The sequence below is a fragment of the Scyliorhinus canicula genome, chromosome 11 (genome assembly GCF_902713615.1).
Source record: "Scyliorhinus canicula chromosome 11, sScyCan1.1, whole genome shotgun sequence".
Lineage (NCBI taxonomy): Eukaryota > Metazoa > Chordata > Chondrichthyes > Carcharhiniformes > Scyliorhinidae > Scyliorhinus > Scyliorhinus canicula.
Window position 1 is genome coordinate 19,967,420 of NC_052156.1, and position 18,123 is coordinate 19,985,542.

An 18,123-nucleotide genomic window follows, 5' to 3' on the forward strand; every position below is an offset into this window, starting at 1 on the left:
AACGGGAGATGGATCGAATGGTTGACTGGTACGGACTGCGGGTCACCTTCCCGTACCTGGACAATGTCACCATCTGCGGCCACGATCAGCAGGACCATAACGCCAACCTTGCCAAATTTCTCCACACCGCCACTCTCCTCAATCTCAGGTATAACACGAATTCGTGTTCAGCACGAATCGCCGCGTGGCCATCCTCGGCTAAGTGGTCCAGAACGGAGTTCTGAGGCCCGACCCCGATTGCATGCGCCCCCTCATGGAACTCCCCCTCCCCCACTATCCCATGGCACCTCAAACGCTGCCTGGGATTCTTTTCGTCTTACGCCCAGTGGGTCCGAAACTATGCGGACATGGCCCGCCCACTCATCCAATCCACTGACGGCCGAGGCTCACCAGGCCTTCAACCATATCAAGACAGACATTGCCACAGCCGCGATGCACGCGGTCGACGAGACATTACCATTCCAAGTGGAGAGCGGTGCATCAGACGTCGCTCTGGCCGCCACCCTCAACCAGGCAGGCAGGCCCGTGGCATTCTTTTCCCGCACCCTCCATGCCTCCGAGATTTGGCACTCCTCTGTCGAAAAGGAGACCCAAGCTATTGTTGAAGCTGTGCGGCACTGGAGGCATTACCTGGCCGGCAGGAGATTCACTCTCCTCACTGACCAATGGTCGGTTGCCTTCATGTTTAACAACACACAGCGGGGAAAATCAAAAATTATAAAATCTTAAGGTGGAGGATTGAGCTCCCCACCTACAACTACGAGATTTTGTATCGCCCCGGTAAGCTCAATGAGCCCCCCCGATGCCCTATCCCGAGGTACATGTGCCAGCGCACAAGTGGACCGACTCCGCACCCTGCACAACAACCTCTGTCACCCAGGAATCACCCGTCTTTACCATTTCATCAAGGCCTGCAACCTGCCCTACTCCATTGAGGAAGTCAGGGCTATCACCAGAGACAGCCAGGTCTGCGCGAAGTGTAAACCGCACTTCTACCGGCCAGACCGCGCGTTCCTGGTGAAGGCCTCCCGCCCCTTTGAACGCCTCAGCGTGGACTTCAAAGGGCCCCTCCCCTCCACCGACCGCAACATGTACTTTCTCAGTGTGGTTGATGAATATTCCCGATTCCCCTTTGCCGTCCCATGCCCCGACATGACGTCTGCCACAGTCATCAAAGCGCTCAAACCATCTTCGCTCTGTTTGGTTTCCCCGCCTACCTCCACAGCGACCGGGAATCCTCATTCATGAGCGATGAGCTGCGCCAGTACCCGCTCAACAGGGGCATTGCCTCGAGCAGGACAACCAGCTACAACCCCAGGGGAAACGGGCAGGTAGAGAGGGAGAACGGGACGGTCCTGCTGGCCCTATAGTCCAGAAATCTCCAGGCCTCCCGCTGGCAGGAGGTCCTCCCCGACGCACTTCACTCCATTCGGTCGCTCCTGTGCACCACGACTAATGAAACCCCCCATGAACGTCGCTTTTCCTTCCCTAGGAAGTCCACCTCCGGGGTATAGCTCCCAACATGACTGGCAGCTCCAGGACCCATTCTCCTCCGTAGACACGTTCGACTCCACAAGGTGGATCCGTTGGTTGAGAGGGTACAGCTACTTCACACCAACCCGCAGTACGCTTACGTAGCGTACCCCGATGGCCGCCAAGACACAGTCTCCCTCGGGGACCTGGCACCAGCTGGTTCCACACACACACACACCCCGACCCTGCGCCACCCTCCCTTACCCCGGCGCACCCCGCCGCAGCCCCCGCTCCGGGACACTCCGCCCTCTACTTGCCCACACCCGGGGATGAAGAGGATTTCGACACGCTCCCGTAGTCTTCGAAAACCATGCCGCCGCTGGAGTCGCCACAAGCACTACGGCGCTCTCTCCCACAGATTAAGGCACCGGACCGTCTGAATTTCTAATTTTATCTGTACTTTTAAAACACAATTTCCTGTATATAGTTCTCCACCAACCCCGCCGGACTCATTTTTAACAGGGGGTGAATGTGGTAGTCATCACTGATGTATATATTGTATATAGAGGATGTTATTATAGGTGCTTTACGGTAGGGCCCCTGCACTACAAGTACAGGGGTAGATCCCAGCCTGCTGGCCCCGCCCAGGAGACGGAGTATAAATATGTGTGCTCCCCATACAGCAGCCATTTCGTCAGCTGCTGTAGGAGGCCACACATCTCAGTGTAATAAAGCCTCGATTACATCCTACTCTCGGCTTTGCGTAATTGATAGTGCGTCACCACTGAACTTGCAACAGAAGAATGAGCCCCTGTGGAGGTTCGCCCGCCCCGGGGATTCAGTTCCAATAAAGGGGGGCTTTCCTCTGTGAAGTGTATAGGGGAAAATTGCAAACACGTTTGTAAAGAACACATTTATATCTTTGCTTCTGTGCACCGCCCAGTAAACTGTTTTCAGATCTGTGAAAAAAGATGGTCGTGAAATATTCTTTTAAAATATGTGTAATTGAACTGCTTAACCCAATGATATCTTTTATTGCAATCTCCCTTACCCCAGGAAGGCCATTTTTGATACTATGAAAGATTTGGCTCCAGATTGATTTCAGCAGCAGGGTAACTGATTAAGACATCCAAAGCGACTGTAAGTGGCATACAGCTTGGGGCTCACCATTGTCACAGGCTTGTAGCAGTGTTAAGTGCTGTCACTGCACTGGGAGCAACACGTGGAGCAGTGGCACAGCATCCCGTCCTTGCATTATTTCGATCAAAGCACCAAGCTCCTCTTTCCCGCCGTACGATTTACAGTTCTCATTTTCCTGTCAGATTCCGTTCTCTGAATGCCTGGTAAATAGAATAGAACAGTACAGCACAGAACAGGCCCTTCGGCCCTCGATGTTGTGCCGAGCAATGATCACCCTACTCAAACCCACGTATCCACCCTATACCCGTTACCCAACAACCCCCCACCCCATCCTTACTTTTTTTAGGACACTATGGGCAATTTAGCATGGCCAATCCACCTAACCCGCACATCTTTGGACTGTGGGAGGAAACCGGAGCACCCGGAGGAAACCCACGCACACACGGGGAGGACGTGCAGACTCCGCACAGACAGTGACCCAGCCGGGAACCGAACCTGGGACCCTGGAGCTGTGAAGCATTTATGCTAACCACCATGCTACCGTGCTGCCCGAATGAAGAGCCCTTTGGCACACTATTTCCACATGTTTAAAGGAGTGACTCTGCCTGCTACTCGACACACTACACAGTGTACTTCCCTCTTCTCAACAACAGCAGCTGCTGGAGAGCAGGACTCCCAGGCCAAAGAAGTCACAAAGCAATTGTGGTAGCGGCCCATGTGCAGGGAGAGAAGGCATGTAATTCCTTTCACCGCCTTCTCCAAGCGCGAGCATTTTCTTTTTAAAGCCTCCCCTATTGAAAAGGCCCAATTTTAAACCTGTAGCTCAGCACAGTTCCTGTTCCAAAGGTCATGGAGATAAAAAACAGAATTCTGCTCTGCCATCTTGAAGCTTGACAGATATTGTGGTCATCTTAGTCGTGCCATTGATGCCCAGGTGGTGAATCAGGGCCAACCGCGTGGGAGCACGCAAACTCTAGCCAATAGCGAGTAAGCGCCGGGCCTGCACAGTGTGGTCCCTGGAGTCGGAGAGCGAAGACCCATCCTTTAGTGTTTTGTGCTATATATATACCAGCCTTTGCCTTTCATTAATTCTACCTTTTTGTTACTACTCAAAATCTCCTGAGTGTTATCTCGAGCCACCACATTGGCGATGAGGTAAAAGGTTTGAAGCCTCCGTTATTTCACGATTCAGGGGGGGGATGGCAAGAGCATTTGAACAAAAAAAAAGAAAAAATAACGAGAGCCAGGAACCATCAATCATGACACCCAAAACGTGAATGAAAATGCCTATTATTGGTAAACGAGACCCACTTGACCAAGGGGCTGAAGATTGGAGCCAGTACATCGAATGAATCTGATTTTTCTCCACTGTGAACGAGATCACAGGGGAAGACAAGTAGAAGCTGAACTTCTGACAATTTGTGGGGCACAAACCTATAATTTTATAAGCAACCACCAGAGGCCTTTGATCAATTAGTCAAGTTAATCAAATAACTTTTTACCCTCGTTTACCCTCCAGCGGTTCAAATTCAATTCCACTGTCAGGGGCCCTAAAGACTCCATCTCAGCCTTCATAGCCAGACTTTACCTGCTCGATGAGCACTGCAAGTTCGGAACCATGCTGCGTGACCATTCAATTTGTGAAGTCCATAATCTCAACATCCAAAAGAAAGTCCTGGCTCGAACTACAATTAAGTCAGAAAAAGCGACCGAGATAGTTTGACAGATATTGTGGCCAGGCGAGAGAGTGCACCGAAAAAGGCGCTACTGACCTCCAAGTCATGGCCGAGGGAGAAGTCAATCAAGTATGGCAGCGAGGGGCATGGTGGGGTCAATAGGCACAGGAGCAGACCGGACAGGATCCTCGGGACCAGGCCGGAGTCAAAGGACTGGGAAAATAAAGGGTCTTTGAGCTAAGGCAAGGATGGACCGCTATCGATGTGGGGGGACCATCCCCAAGAGACTTGGCATTGTTGCGAGTTTCTGTTGTAATCATAGCGGCCATATTTAAGCACGTTCTTCTGTAAGGCAGAGCACGCCAATGCAAAATAAAACAATAGCAGGAGCAGTCCATGACGCCACTGAGCCAAGTGGAAAAGACCTCGGAGGGGGAGCCCGTAATGGACCTCCTGAATGTAGTCCAGGTAAACAAGACAGCCCTCACTGAAATCATCCTCAGTGTGAATGGAAGTCGATTCCCGGACCTCCATGACAGTTATGGGGGAGAAGACCTTCAATTACATTTGTGAAGGAGCTTAAACTTTAAATTTTAACATCACCACCGCCAAGCTGTCAACTTACACAGGGGTAACTCTGAAAATCCTTGGGACCACCAACACATAAGTGGCTTATAAAGAGCAAGAGGTCCACCTGGCCCTGGTTATCATAGAGGGGCAGAGACCCAGCCAAATGGGAAGGGACTGGTTGCAGCAAATCAAATAGGCTGGAAATGTTTTACATTTCCAACTGTGTCCTTCAACCTGACCTGCGAAGATACGAGGATGTATTTCACAGCGATTAAAGGCATGAAGGCAAAACTTAATGTCAATCCAGATTCAACATCCAAGTTTTTTAGGACCAGACCATTCCCCAATGGTCTGCAGCAAAAGGTCGAAGCTGAATTGAAGCGATTAGAAGGAATGGGCATTATTAGACCAGCTCCGTTCTCCAAGTGGGCAGCCCCCATCGTCCATGCGCTCAAGCCGGATTAATCCATAAGAATCCGTGGGGACTACAAGTTCACCATCAATCAGCTGCTCAAGTGGATAGGTCCCCAATCCCCATGCTGGCGGGAAGCTTACCTACTCTAAATTAGAACTTCAGTTATATTTGTTGAATGTAATTGCCACGCATTCCTACAGTTGGGATTGGATGAAGAGTACCAGAGGTTCAGCATGATAAATACATATAAGGGCCTATTTCAGTTAGCCTGTGCTATTTTCTAGCGTACAATGGAAAACCTCCTCCAACACATTCCAAAAGTCATGGTCTACCTCAACAATATTCACCAGGACTGCTCCCAAGGAGTACATGTCCAGCCTGGAAGAGGTGCTAAAAAGTATCCGAGGTGCAGGTGTCCACCTCAAACGTACAAAATGTACATTCCAGGCCTCAGAAGTGATGTATATAGGGTTCTTTGTGCACGCAACAGGTCTACATCCCTCGAGGAGAAAGGCAGGCTATCCGAGAAGTATAGCCTGTATTGCGACTCCGGATCAAATGGGGCTGGTATTGATCCCACACTAGCCTTGGATGTCGTGACACAAGCTAACAATTTAGAGGCAGTGGAGGGTTTGACAGAGACAGTGGTGTGGTAGAGCTGGCTGCCATCAGTTATTGTTTGAAATGTGATGTATTTTCAGATGATGTTGCTGAATGGACGCATGAGGATGAGAAATAGGAGGGGCCAACGATAGATCTTAGGGGGAACACACCAGAAGCAACTTTACAGGAGCAGGAAGAGGAGACATTGCAGGTGATCCTCTGGCGATGAGCAGATAGATAAGGGTAGAAGCAGTTGAGAGCAGTTCCACGCCAGATGGACAATGGTGGAGAGCCGTTGGAGGAGGACGATGTGATGAACCACGTCAACGGCTGCAGGCAGGTTAGAAAGGATGAAGAGGGTGGAAAATTATGTTACAGCCACATAGGATGTATTTTGTGACTTTCATTGATCAGAGCTCTTTTGGTGCTCTGGCAGGGGCGACACCTATTTGGTGGAATATAGTAAATACAGAACCTGGAAGAGGAATAAATCGAATCATGTCAAGGTAGACAATCCTTGAGACTTTAGCCTGAGAAAAACATCCCAAATGAAGAGGTGCTAAGATGTTCTATTAGTGTAGGCCATTTCATTAAACAGTGCAGAACCTGGAGTGGGGAAGTGGGAAGGTGCTGCATGTAATAGAGACCCAATAAAACCTAGGAGCAGAAGTAGGCCCTCAAACTTGACCCTATGCCTGAAACCTCCTCCATCCGTCCCCATATAGAGTCCGGATCCTCGCACCACCTGCACCTTATTAATATTTTCCACCCAGTGGTAGAACAAGTCCAAAGATGTGCGGGTTAGGTGGATTGGCCATGATAAATTGCCCTTAGTGTCCAAAATTGCCCTTAGCGTTGGGTGGGGTTACTGGGTTATGGGGATGGGGTGGAGGTGTTGATCTTGGGTAGGGTGCTCTTTCCAAGAGCCGGTGCAGACTCGATGGGCCGAATGGCCTCCTTCTGCACTGTAAATTCTATGTAAACAACAGATTGGGCAGAGTCAACTGCACCCCCCCCCCCACCCCCCGACTGTCTATCCCTTTGCAAAAGCGTCCTACGAATCCGAGGAGTCTTATCAGCCCAAACAAAAGTAGAAATCAATTTATTAACCCTGCAAAAGAAAGACGTGGGAAGAAAAACTGGGAGACACTGGAAGAAAAACAAAAACCTTCGGAGAATATTCATCTTCACCATCTGTAACCTTCCTGCTGTGGTCAGAGAGAGGATGTCCCACCTTTTCAAATCAGCCTTCACCCCCTCCATCAGACTGAAACAGTTGAACTTATAGAGCATGGCCCGGAGTGCCAGATATCCAAAGATAATCCTGGTTGGATGAAAAGGCAGCCTCCCCAGGTCAGCTCCCCTCCCCGACTCACTGATGATTACGTGCGTCCCCCCTGGGTCTCTTTATATATACTTACTAAATTCTCCTTTAAATGACTGTTCCAAAAAGCTAAGTTTTCTTTTGGGACTTTTGCTGAGCTCACAAAAATCTCCCAACCCATTCTCACCGATTGCCCCAGATAGAACCTCCCCCACGCCCTCTTCCCCCAGCCCGCGCTCACGAACAGGCCCCTTCCCTGACTCGCTGCAGACGCCAGTCAACACCCTGAGCTCTGAAGCTGGCGGGCTGCTGGTTTGTTTTGCCAGCTGCAGCTCAGTGATGCATAAACCTAAAAACGGGTTGGGGGAGGGAATGGGTAGGGGGTGATGGGGGAGGCTTGCTTCCCAAATGTGACCCTGAGCAGGGGGTCATGGGCATGCCATCAATTAAGTGCCCATTTTGGGCTTCAATGGAAAAAACATTACCCCCCCCCCCCCCCCCCCCCCACACACACACACACACACACCCTACCCCCACCCCTCCGATCTCCTGCCTTTGTAAAGCTTCTGCAATCTGGTAAATCAATCTGGAAGCATTCTGAAAATAGTAAAATGTTTCAGAAATCCTTCTGATGCAATGGCCGGAATTCTCTGATTCCCCCTCCCCAGCCGGGTCGGAGAATCGCCGGGGGGAGGCTCGAATCCTGCACGACCGCCCCAACGCCAGCTGCCCTATTCTCTGGCGCTGTTTTTTAGGGGGCCGGCGGGATTCCCGCCACGCCGGTCGGGGGCCGTTATTAGCGGCCCCCCTGGCGATTTTCCCGGCCCCGATGGCGCCAAGTGGCCGTCCAATTTTGGCCAGTCCCACTGACGTAAATTACTCACCTCACAAATGGCGGGACCTGGCAGCTAAGTGTGCAGGGGCGGTCCCTGGGGGGGGAATCTGACCCCGAGGGGGGCCCCACAGTGGGGCCACGATCGGGGTCTGCCGATCCAGCGGGCAGGCTGTTTCCGTGGGGGCCTTCTTTCCTCCGCGCCGGGCCCCTGTCGAGCTCTGCCATTTGCTCGGGGGCTGACACAGAGAAGAGTACCCTCGCACATGCGCGGAAATACACCGGCCGGTCTGCGCATGCATGGAAATACACGGCCGGTCGACACATGAACTCGCGCAGGCCCTTCCGTGCCGGCTGGAGCGACGCCAACCACTTCAGCGTCAACCTAGCCCCCGAATATTTGGAGAATTCCTCACTTTCGGGGGCTGTTGACGCCAGAGTGGTTGGCGCCGGTTCTCCCACCTGCATGGGGACTTAGTCCCCAGAAGGGAGAATCCTGCCCAATGATTCTCAAGTTAATACAGAGGGCCCACACCTAAATCTCACAGTGCCAAGCGTAGCAATCTGTGGTATTTTTCACCTGGTTTTTGTAATGTTTCTGGCCAAGTTACATCAGATGAGCTCCAGAACCGTTTGGAAATTCAACCCCAGAGTTTGTATCTCAACACAAGCTTCAGAAATGCTTTAGTCCAAATCTAAGAAGAGGTGCAACAAGCTTAAAACTGTTCTTTGAACTTCTGGTGACGGCGGGCGGGAGGCAGCCGCGCAACGGAGGGCTCCCGTTCGGGAACGGCGTTTTTGGGGCTTTAAGCCCGGTCCCAGGGTCCACGGAGGTGGCAAAGGTACGGAGAAGGCACAGAGGAGGCACAGCAGAAGAAGATGTCAAGGGTCGGTAAGAAAACGGCTGTTAAAAAAGCAGTTGAGGGCCTGTCGGGGAGTGGAGAGGTCACCACGGGGTCACCAGGGAAAAGGAGGCTGGAGCACCAGGGGAGGCCGCATTGCTGAAGGCTGAAGAAACAACCAAGGTGATGGCTGCAGAATTCGAAAGGCAGTTTACAAAACACTTGGAGGAGATGAGGGAGGTTTTGAGTGTGCTGGTGGAGGAGACGATTTCCCCGGTGACGACGGCGGTGGCGAGTGCAGTGGTGGAGGTGCGGGCGCAAGGGGAGGCGCTGAAGGAAGTGGAGGAGACGGTGGCGCAGCACGGTGATCAACTTACCTCGATGGGGAAGGAGATGCGGAAGGCGATGGAGGTGAACAAGGATCTGAGAGGAAAATTGGAAGACCTGGAAAACAGGTCCAGGCGACAGAATTTGAGGATTGTGGGGCTGCCCGAAGTAGTTGAAGGGCCGAGGCCGACGGAGTATTTTACCACTATGCTGGCGAAACTATTGGGGCAGGGGGAGGATCCCTCCCGATAAGAACTGGATGGGGTTCATCGGTCGGGGAGGCCTGTACCAAAGGCGGGTGAGCCGCCAAGGGTAGTGACTCTGTGCTTCCATAGGTACAGTGTGAAGGAGAAGGTCCTGTGCTAGGCCAAGCAGAAGCGGGTGGTGCAGTGGGCTGGAGCTGGTATACGTGTATACCAGGGCTTTGCGGTGGAGCTGGCGAGGAGGCGGGCTGCCTTCAATCGGATGAAGAGGGCACTGTACATTAGCAAGGTGCAGTGCGGCATTGTATATCCAGCGAAGCTGAGGGTGACTTATAAGCTCAAGGACTTTTATTTTGGAACGGTGGAAGCAGCGGAGGAGTTTGTGAAGGCAGAAGGACTGTGGCAGAATTGAGAAATGGCCATGTGCCGATGTAACCTCAGGACTGTATTTTCTTCTTTTTTGTCTCTTCTTTTTTGTTTCACTGCGTCCGGGTGTATGGGCTAAAGGAGCCGGTGTTGTATATATTTGGACAAGGGAAGTGATGGGACTTGCACTCGAAGTGAGGGCTCTTTGAGGTGTAGGTGGATATGCGGGGCGTGTGTGCTAAAAGGGGATTTCAAGTCACATGATCGATCTCTATCGCCACCAGCTGGTTGGAGGTCGCATTGCTAACTATATACAGAACTGTGCACAGACATATCGCTACATACACTTGGGACCTGTTGCAGTGGGCACACATACCATCCTTTGGCTTCGCAGAACCTGGCCTTGAATTCATTCCATGCCCATCGAATTAAAGGTCACAAACAAATTGATGGCGGGCATGACACCATTACAAAGAAAAAACCTGCCTCTAATTTGCAATTGGTCATTTGGATTAGTAATACACCGAGACGGGTGTTAGGTACTGTGAATGTAGTAACTAGTAACATTTATGAACCAGATATAACAACATTGTTTGAGACGGTGTTCAGTGATTTTACTTTTGGTATTTGAATACACTTTTACGATTACGATCGAGATGAACACAAAAAAGAATGTTGATACATTTTTTAAAAGCACAATTCAGTTGGAGAGTCTAACCCGGCTGATTGCAAAGTCCTCGGTGAGATATACTCGAACGGGCTCAGCTCGGTCCATTGTCCTAATGAACACACATCACAAACCTCCATTACCGTATCTTCATTTTTAGCAAATTAAAATCAGCAACCCACACATTCAGTGTAGGAAACATTGGAAGGAAACACTGACGAGGTCTGATAACTAAAGCATGAAGCAGTTCCTTGGAGTACCCTTTTAATGAAGGAAGCAAGTGTGATTGGGACTCGCAACGCAATTCACACTTCTTGGTGGTGTGAAAAGAAATCCATTACAAAATCCTAAACAGCAGAAAAGATTTGCAATTTTAGCTTCCTTTGTTTTGAGGAGGAGCCAGTCTGTTCTGCGTTCGGTGTGGGAGGGGAACCGAAAAGAGAAAATGGAAACCATTGTAAAGAAGGTACATGGACATCCTCAACCCCCCCCCCCCCCCCCCCCCCCCCATTACAGGGTTGCTTTGGCAGAGGTTGGGATTCCACCCAATCAGTTAATTGTACACAACAGGGAATGATCACGGGAACAAAATAAACAGTGTAATTGCGGAGCTTCACTATCCCCCAGTGTCTTCCCTAGCCTCAGCACCATTTATTTCACTGCAATAAAAAATTTTAAAACCTTCCAGAGAATTTTGGGGGCATTTTGAATATGCTCACTTTATTTGATGAGTGTGGGAGATTTATGTGAAGCATGAATGTCCCTGGTTTATTCAGGATGAGATTAAGATTCCTGCAATGGATTTTTTTTTCTGTGTGTGATCCTTGATTAAATCTTTACCGCTGTTTCTTCTTCTGCATCCTGCTGTTCAGAGGATCTGATGTGAGGTAAGACTAAACATATCGCTTCTGGCTCTTAAATTAATCATTCATCTTCTGTACAAGTTATCCCAATGGTAAGAGTGGAAAAATTAAATATTCCAATACTACAGTAATGTGGCAGTGTGATGGTGTATTTTTGGTGATGTAGTATTCCAGTATAAATGTCTAATTGTTGAGTTTTTTATTGTAATGATGTGAAGTTCTTGAGAAGGTATAGCGGTGGAATGATGGTGACCCTCCAGACCAGGCAACATCCTGGTAAACCTCTTCTGCACCCTCTCCAAAGCCTCCACATCCTTCTGGTAGTGTGTGGCGACCAGAATTCTGCGCAGCATGCCAAGTGCGGCCTTACCAAGGTTCCATACAACTGTAGCGTGACTTGCCAGTCTTGGTATTTGATGCCCCGTCCAATGAAGGCAAGCATTCCGTATGCTTTCTTAACTGCCTTGTCCACTTGTATTTCCACTTTCAAAGATCTGTGGACATGCGCGCCCAGATCTCTCTGACTTTCTATATTCCTCTACCTCTTGTGTTCTGAAGACATTGTGTATGCTATAAAGTCATGGATGAGCCAACATTTCCTTCTTGTGTACATCAGGAAGACTGAAGGTTTGGTTCCCCACCATACACCCGGCACCCTGTTGCTGATTTAATTCTCCCTTCTCGGCCATTTGCTCAAGACTTTGCCTACCCTATCTCTGCAGCTACCCGCGACCTTATTTCTATCGTTTCTTGCATCTTTCAGTCAGCAGAGCTGGCCTTTTGGAATCCACAGCCTACCATACAAACATATGAACATAGAAAATAGGAGCAGGGGGCCCCTCGGTTCACAGCTGATCGATTGTGTCCTTAACTTCACATTATGCCCACCCACCATCGATAACCTTTGACTCCCTTGGTGTCGAGAATCTATCTACCCTACCTCTGCGTTCATCAACCCTGCCTCCACTGCTCTCTAGGTAAAAGTGTTTCAAAGATTTTGACCTTCTGAGAAAAAAAAAAAGTCTTCTCATCTCTGTCTTAAGTGGGAGGCCCCTCATTTTTAAACTATGTCTCCTAGTTCCAATTGGCAATTCTCAAATGGCCTCTCAACTCCTCCCTGTGACTACTGAACTCCATCGTTAAGAGCCTTCTGAAAACAATACTTTTTCTGTCAAATCTTTGGTCACCTCCTAGTGGTCAGCTCCTTAGTGGAGCTGAGTCCACAAAAGATCAGCCATGATCTAATTGAATGGCGGAGCAGGCTCGAGGGGCCAGATGGCCTACTCCTGCTCCTAGTTCTTATGTTCTTATGTTCTAACACACACCATGACGGCGTTCCCGTATCCCCTTTATCGAATAGAATAGATACCCTACACTGCAGAAGGAGGCCATTCGGCCCATCGAGTCTGCACCGATCCTTCGAATGAGCACTCCACTAATGTCCACCCTACTCTATAACCACGTAATCTAACCCTTCTCTGGTCTCTGAGGGGCAATTTAGCACGGCCAATCCACCTAACTCGCACATCTTTGGACTGTGGGAGGAAACCAGAGCACACAGAGGAAATCCATGCCGACGCAGAGAGAACGTACAAACTCCACATAGTCACCCAAGGCCGGAATTAAACACGTGCCCCTGGTGCTGTGAGGCAGCAGTGCTAACCACTGTTCCACCATTATCTTTTTCATTTCTCTCCCCCTTCTGTAAAGGACATTGGGGTATTTCTTTATAGGTTCCATATAAATGCAAAGCATTCAAATGTAATGGTAGTTGTTGGTGAGATAAACTGGTTTTGGCTGATTGACTGCAGGTGACAAAGGACACAGTATTAACATATTTTCCAAAGAGCATATTCAGTTATCAGAGGGATATGGGAGAGGGGTTACACAGAGTTTGATCACAGAACTTTAGGGAATGTCATATGAGGAAACATTGCCAACCGTGGGTCTTTCTACTCTTGAAAAGGTAAATCTGAGATGGGAGAAGATGGAACTGTTTAAAATAATGAAAAATGTGGACAAATCATATTCAGTACATTTTGCTGCGGTGTACAGATTAAGTACATGTGTTATATTTATAAATGAAGGAAAAAGAATTAAAATAAGAAATGCAAGGGAGCAGGGCCAGCTCGGTGGCGCAATGGTTAGCACTGCTGTCTCACAGCACTGTGGACCCAGGTTCGAACCCGGCCCCTGGTCATTGTCCGTGTGGAGTTTGCACATTCTCCCTGTGTCTGCATGGGTCTCACCCCCACAACCCAAAAGATATGTGGCGGAGGTAGATTGGTCAGGCGAAATTGCCCCTTATTTGGAAAAAAAGTGAATTGGGTACTCTAAATTAATTTTTTTTTTAAATAATTTTTATTAAGGTTTTCACAAAATATAACCAACAAAACAATATTAACAGAATAACCATTGTAACAACCCAAGAACAACACCCACCCCCCTACAAAATCAACTACTAAATCGAAAACAAAAAAAGGCAAACAACAGAAAGGAAAGAGATAACACCCGCCACATCCCACAAACCCATGGGCACACTTCTCCCTCCCACCATACCCAAACCCCCCCCCCCCCCCCCCCCCCCGGTGGTTACTGCTGCTGCCGGCCCATTTCCCTACCGTTCTGCCAGGAAGTCCAGGAAAGGCTGCCACCGCCTAAAGAACCCCTTCACTGATCCTCTCAGGGCAAATTTAACCCTCTCCAATTTAATGAACCCCGCCATATCATTGATCCAGGCCTCCACGCTTGGGGGCCTCGCATCCTTCCATTGGAGCAAAATCCTCCGCCGGGCTACTAGGGACGCAAAGGCCAGGACACCGGCCTCTTTTGCCTCCTGCACTCCCGGCTCCACCCCAACCCCAAAAATTGCGAGTCCCCAGCCTGGCTTGACCCTGGATCCCACCACCCTCGACACCGTCCTTGCTACCCCCTTCCAAAATTCCCCCTGCGCTGGGCATGCCCAGGGAGCATTTTACTAAAGTGGTCATAAGCATGTGAAACTGATAACAGAGAGACATGGTAGAATTTTTTTAAAATGTGCTTCCATGGGGTACTGGATAAATTCTTGACAATAAATGAACATATAAAGAGATGAATTGGGAAGCGGAGTCGGCCTCTCTGTTGCCCGAGCCGGCGCTGCCATTCATTAATATCATGGCCAATATGATTGTAACCTGAACTCCACATTCCCACCGACACACCGGCACAGTGGTTAGCACTGCTGCCTCACAGCACCAGGGAACCAGGTTCAATTCCAGCCTCGGGTGACTGTCTGTGCGGAGTCTGCACGTTCTCCCCGTGTCTGCGTGGGTTTCCTCCAGGTGCTCCGGTTTCCTCCCAAAATCCAAAGAAGTGCGGGTTAGGTGGGGTTGCAGGGATAGAGTGGGAAGTGGGCCTAGGTAGGGTGCTCTTTCAGAGGGTCAGTGCAGACTCGATGGGCCAAATGTCCTCCTCCTGCACTGGAAGGATTCTATGTATACCTCCAATAAACTTTCACCCCTTTGCTTGTCAAGAATATATCAAGCTCGCCTTATAAATATTCAAGGACTCTGCTTCCACCGCTCTTTGAGGAAGAGAATTTAATGTGAACACAATTGTCCTTCACCGTCAAATCTGATCCAACATGTCAGCCATTTTGTAAGACACACCTCCTTGACTGGTAACCGAACCCACGACATAGCAGTGAGGGCACAAAATCTAACCACTAGACCACCAGGGTGAATAGAATTACACCAATAGAATTGTGGGTGGATGGCCTAGATGGACCAAAAGCACTCCTATTTGAAACTATTAGCGCAATATTATGACCGAATTTGTCACAAAAAGACCGACCGTGTTTATGAAACCTCACATTTAACTTGTTTTGCCTCCTCGCTCCGCAGATTGAAGCCCGGTGTTGCAGACGCCTCATTACTTGCCAACATCACTAAGATTAAAAACGCCTTTAAGCACTGCACCAACGCGACAGTACGGACCTTTTTACTGAAAACAAAAACAAAATGGAAAAAATAGCAAAGCAAGGGAAAAACAACAGGAAATTACATCTGCAAAGACTGCCATGCCCCCCCCACCCCCACCTCCGCACCCCCACCCCCTTCTCCACAAGGATGTACAAAATTGCTGCTCCAGTGAAATCCTTCCCCTGGGACATTCTCGTACAACAGCGGGTGATGTACTACACTGCAAGGACCCTGGATCAAACAGTATGTATTCACCAATCAGGATCGACTTCTCAGACTTCAGGCGCATACACAGCATCTGATTCTGTATGTTATTGTACTTTGACTACAAGACTGTAAAGTTGATTTGATATTTTTCTGTACAAAGTTTAAAAAATGATGAAATATATAATGTAAATTCTACTGAATACAGGGTAAGATAGGCTATAGTGGCACATGTATAAAGAATTTTAACAAAAAAGTTGCTACATGCCAGGAAGCTTCAGAGTAGATCATCTGTTATATATCAGGAACGCCAGTGGACAGACCATACAAGCATTTTCAGTTTTTAAAAAAGACAAACACTACACTCAGACTGCTTTATAAACTCTTTGTCTGCTCCTGGGTTCAAACTGCTTTTCAGGGCGGGATTGATACCGTTCATCCTGTCACCCAAAAGATCTGAATTGGTCTAGGCTGGTCATTGGTGCTTGTGTTCCAGGTAACTTATTTATCCTTTTTTAAGGTGTATTTGGGGGAGGGGGCAGGGGGGGGCAAGGAATGCTGCCGAGGTATACAGCATCACTTGTATATCTGTGAGAAACACGCGGGAGAAGGTTCACTTTGCCCGACAGCTTCGTTGATTATGAGTGGGATCTATTGACCGACAACCCATTTGGCCCAAATCGAGACGCACGGTGAAGCAGACTCATAGACTTTTCAACCCCTGAATCTGCCCAGAATTTAACCTGGTTCGGAGAAACTGAAAGAACATTTATGCCCATCAAGCCCCCAAAACAACATTGGTGCTGTTTGATCCCCTCCTGTGCTAGTATTGGGAGAAGATTGCTGCCTGGAAATACAGGCTGGCTGACTTGCGCTGTGGTGGGCCTGAAAATCGGCACTCACTTGTTTGCTCAAACGTTTGCGGCTAAAATTCAGAGAAAATTTGCAGCTCGAAGGAGGCAGTTCTGGAGATCGACTGGTCTGTAGATCAGGCTGTGGAAGAGGGATGGGACTGGGATCAGTGTTGGTGCTAACTGATTGGTCAACATGGTTTTTAAAATTTGTTTAGTTTGAAAAAGTAAATGGCAAATAACTGCTCTAATTATTTCTCTGTAGGTAATTACATTTTTTTACAGAGAATACATTTTACACAGGCTCATGGTCAGCTCCAGCTCCTCTCGTTCTTTGTCTAACCTCCGTCCCTACCTGTACCTCTCCTCCTTGTTCCTCCTTCCCATTACAGAGCAGCCCCTTCAGGAATTCAAAAACAAGAAACCGAAATGTAACAAATATCTTCTAAGTTACAAGTGACTTTGAGTTACAGTCTGTACTGTGGGTCGTTTTAGATTTCCTCTTTATTTCCATGGATCCGGGGACATGGAGAGCAGGGAGGAGATACAGGTTGGGTGCAGCAGAGATAATGGGGTCAGGTGGAGTAGAGAGGCTGGGCAGGTTCAAGGCTCAAGCTAGCAGCAACTCCTTGGCTGCATTTTCCAGATGGTCTATCTTGATGTAGTTAGTCAGGATTGTGCAGGTAATGAACGTGAAGCAACAGCCGTAGCTCTGTCGTTACTGCTTAAATAAGGAGAAGAAAATCATTTTGTGTTTAGTAACTGCTGCCTCGTGATGGCTTTGCCTTTTAGGAATGATCCACCCTTCTAACTGCAAGTATGTCATGTTCTAAGGACAGCAGCTGACTCTTGAGGTTTTCCAAATTTTGGCCAAAATCACCTGATTGAAATCCAGTTAAGAGCCGGAATCATCCTGACTTCCAATAAAATCCCCACACACGTTTTACCAGGCGTTGTGATTGCAGTGCACTGTTAGTGATGGTGGAAGCTAATTAAACTCTGAATAGCAAATACAGATCTGGACAGCATTGAACAACCATTTCTAATGTAGTGTGTAACTTACTGTGACTTCTTCAAAGACATTAGATTCTCCATTGGCATGGGGCTGCACACTATGGGAAACCCCATTGGCCGGCTGCCAGTACGGAGAATCCTGTACCAGAAAACGGGTGTGGCGGGACACAGAATCCTACCCATGAGGCTTTGCATATGGATGATTTTGCCCGTTCAGTATGTGCAAATTAGATGTGTTGCGTCTTACATTGGGCTGGTGCCCATACCATTGGGTGGTATTACTGCTCACTTGTGTGGGACTAATTACGCCAGATGCTACATTAGTCCAGGGGAACACAGTGAACCTGTGTCAGAAGGGGCAGCAGAGTTAGCACTGCTGCCTCACATGGCCAGGGACCCGTGTTCGATTCCAGCCTCGGGTCACTGTCTGTGTGGAGTTTGCACCTTCTCCCCATATCTGCGTGGGTTTCCTCCGGGTGCTCCAGTTTCCTCCCACAGTCCAAAGAAGTGCATGTTAGGTGGACTGGCCATGATAAATTGTCCCTTAGTGTCCAAAGATATGCAGGTTAGATGGGATTATGGGGTTCCGGGGATAGAGTGGGGGAGCGGGCTAAGGTAAAGTGCTCTTTCAGTGGGTCGGTACTGACTTGCTGGGTCTCCTTCTGCACTGTTGGAATTGTATGGTTCTAAGTGTGTAGAGCAGGGCGGCACAGTGGAGCAGCGGTTAGCAGTGCTGCCTCAAGGCGCCGAGGACCCGGGTTCGATCTCAGCCCCAGGTTACTGTCTGTGCC

General features: G+C 49.0%; 1 protein-coding gene across 4 annotated transcripts in view; it reads left to right on the top strand.

The window, feature by feature from the left end:
* The window catches only part of lhfpl4a (LHFPL tetraspan subfamily member 4a), a 227,839-nt gene extending 210,024 nt beyond the window's left edge, over positions 1-17,815 (top strand). For 2 of the 4 annotated variants that reach the window (XM_038812441.1, XM_038812443.1), the window contains one exon: positions 15,186-17,815. In XM_038812441.1, the coding sequence (XP_038668369.1) occupies positions 15,186-15,233 (48 nt within the window). In that variant the 3' untranslated portion in view covers positions 15,234-17,815. Of the gene's footprint in view, positions 1-11,310; positions 11,326-15,185 lie in introns of all 4 variants that reach the window. The other 2 variants (XM_038812442.1, XM_038812444.1) reach the window with 2 other exon arrangements.
* Positions 17,816-18,123: the final 308 nt, after the last annotated feature.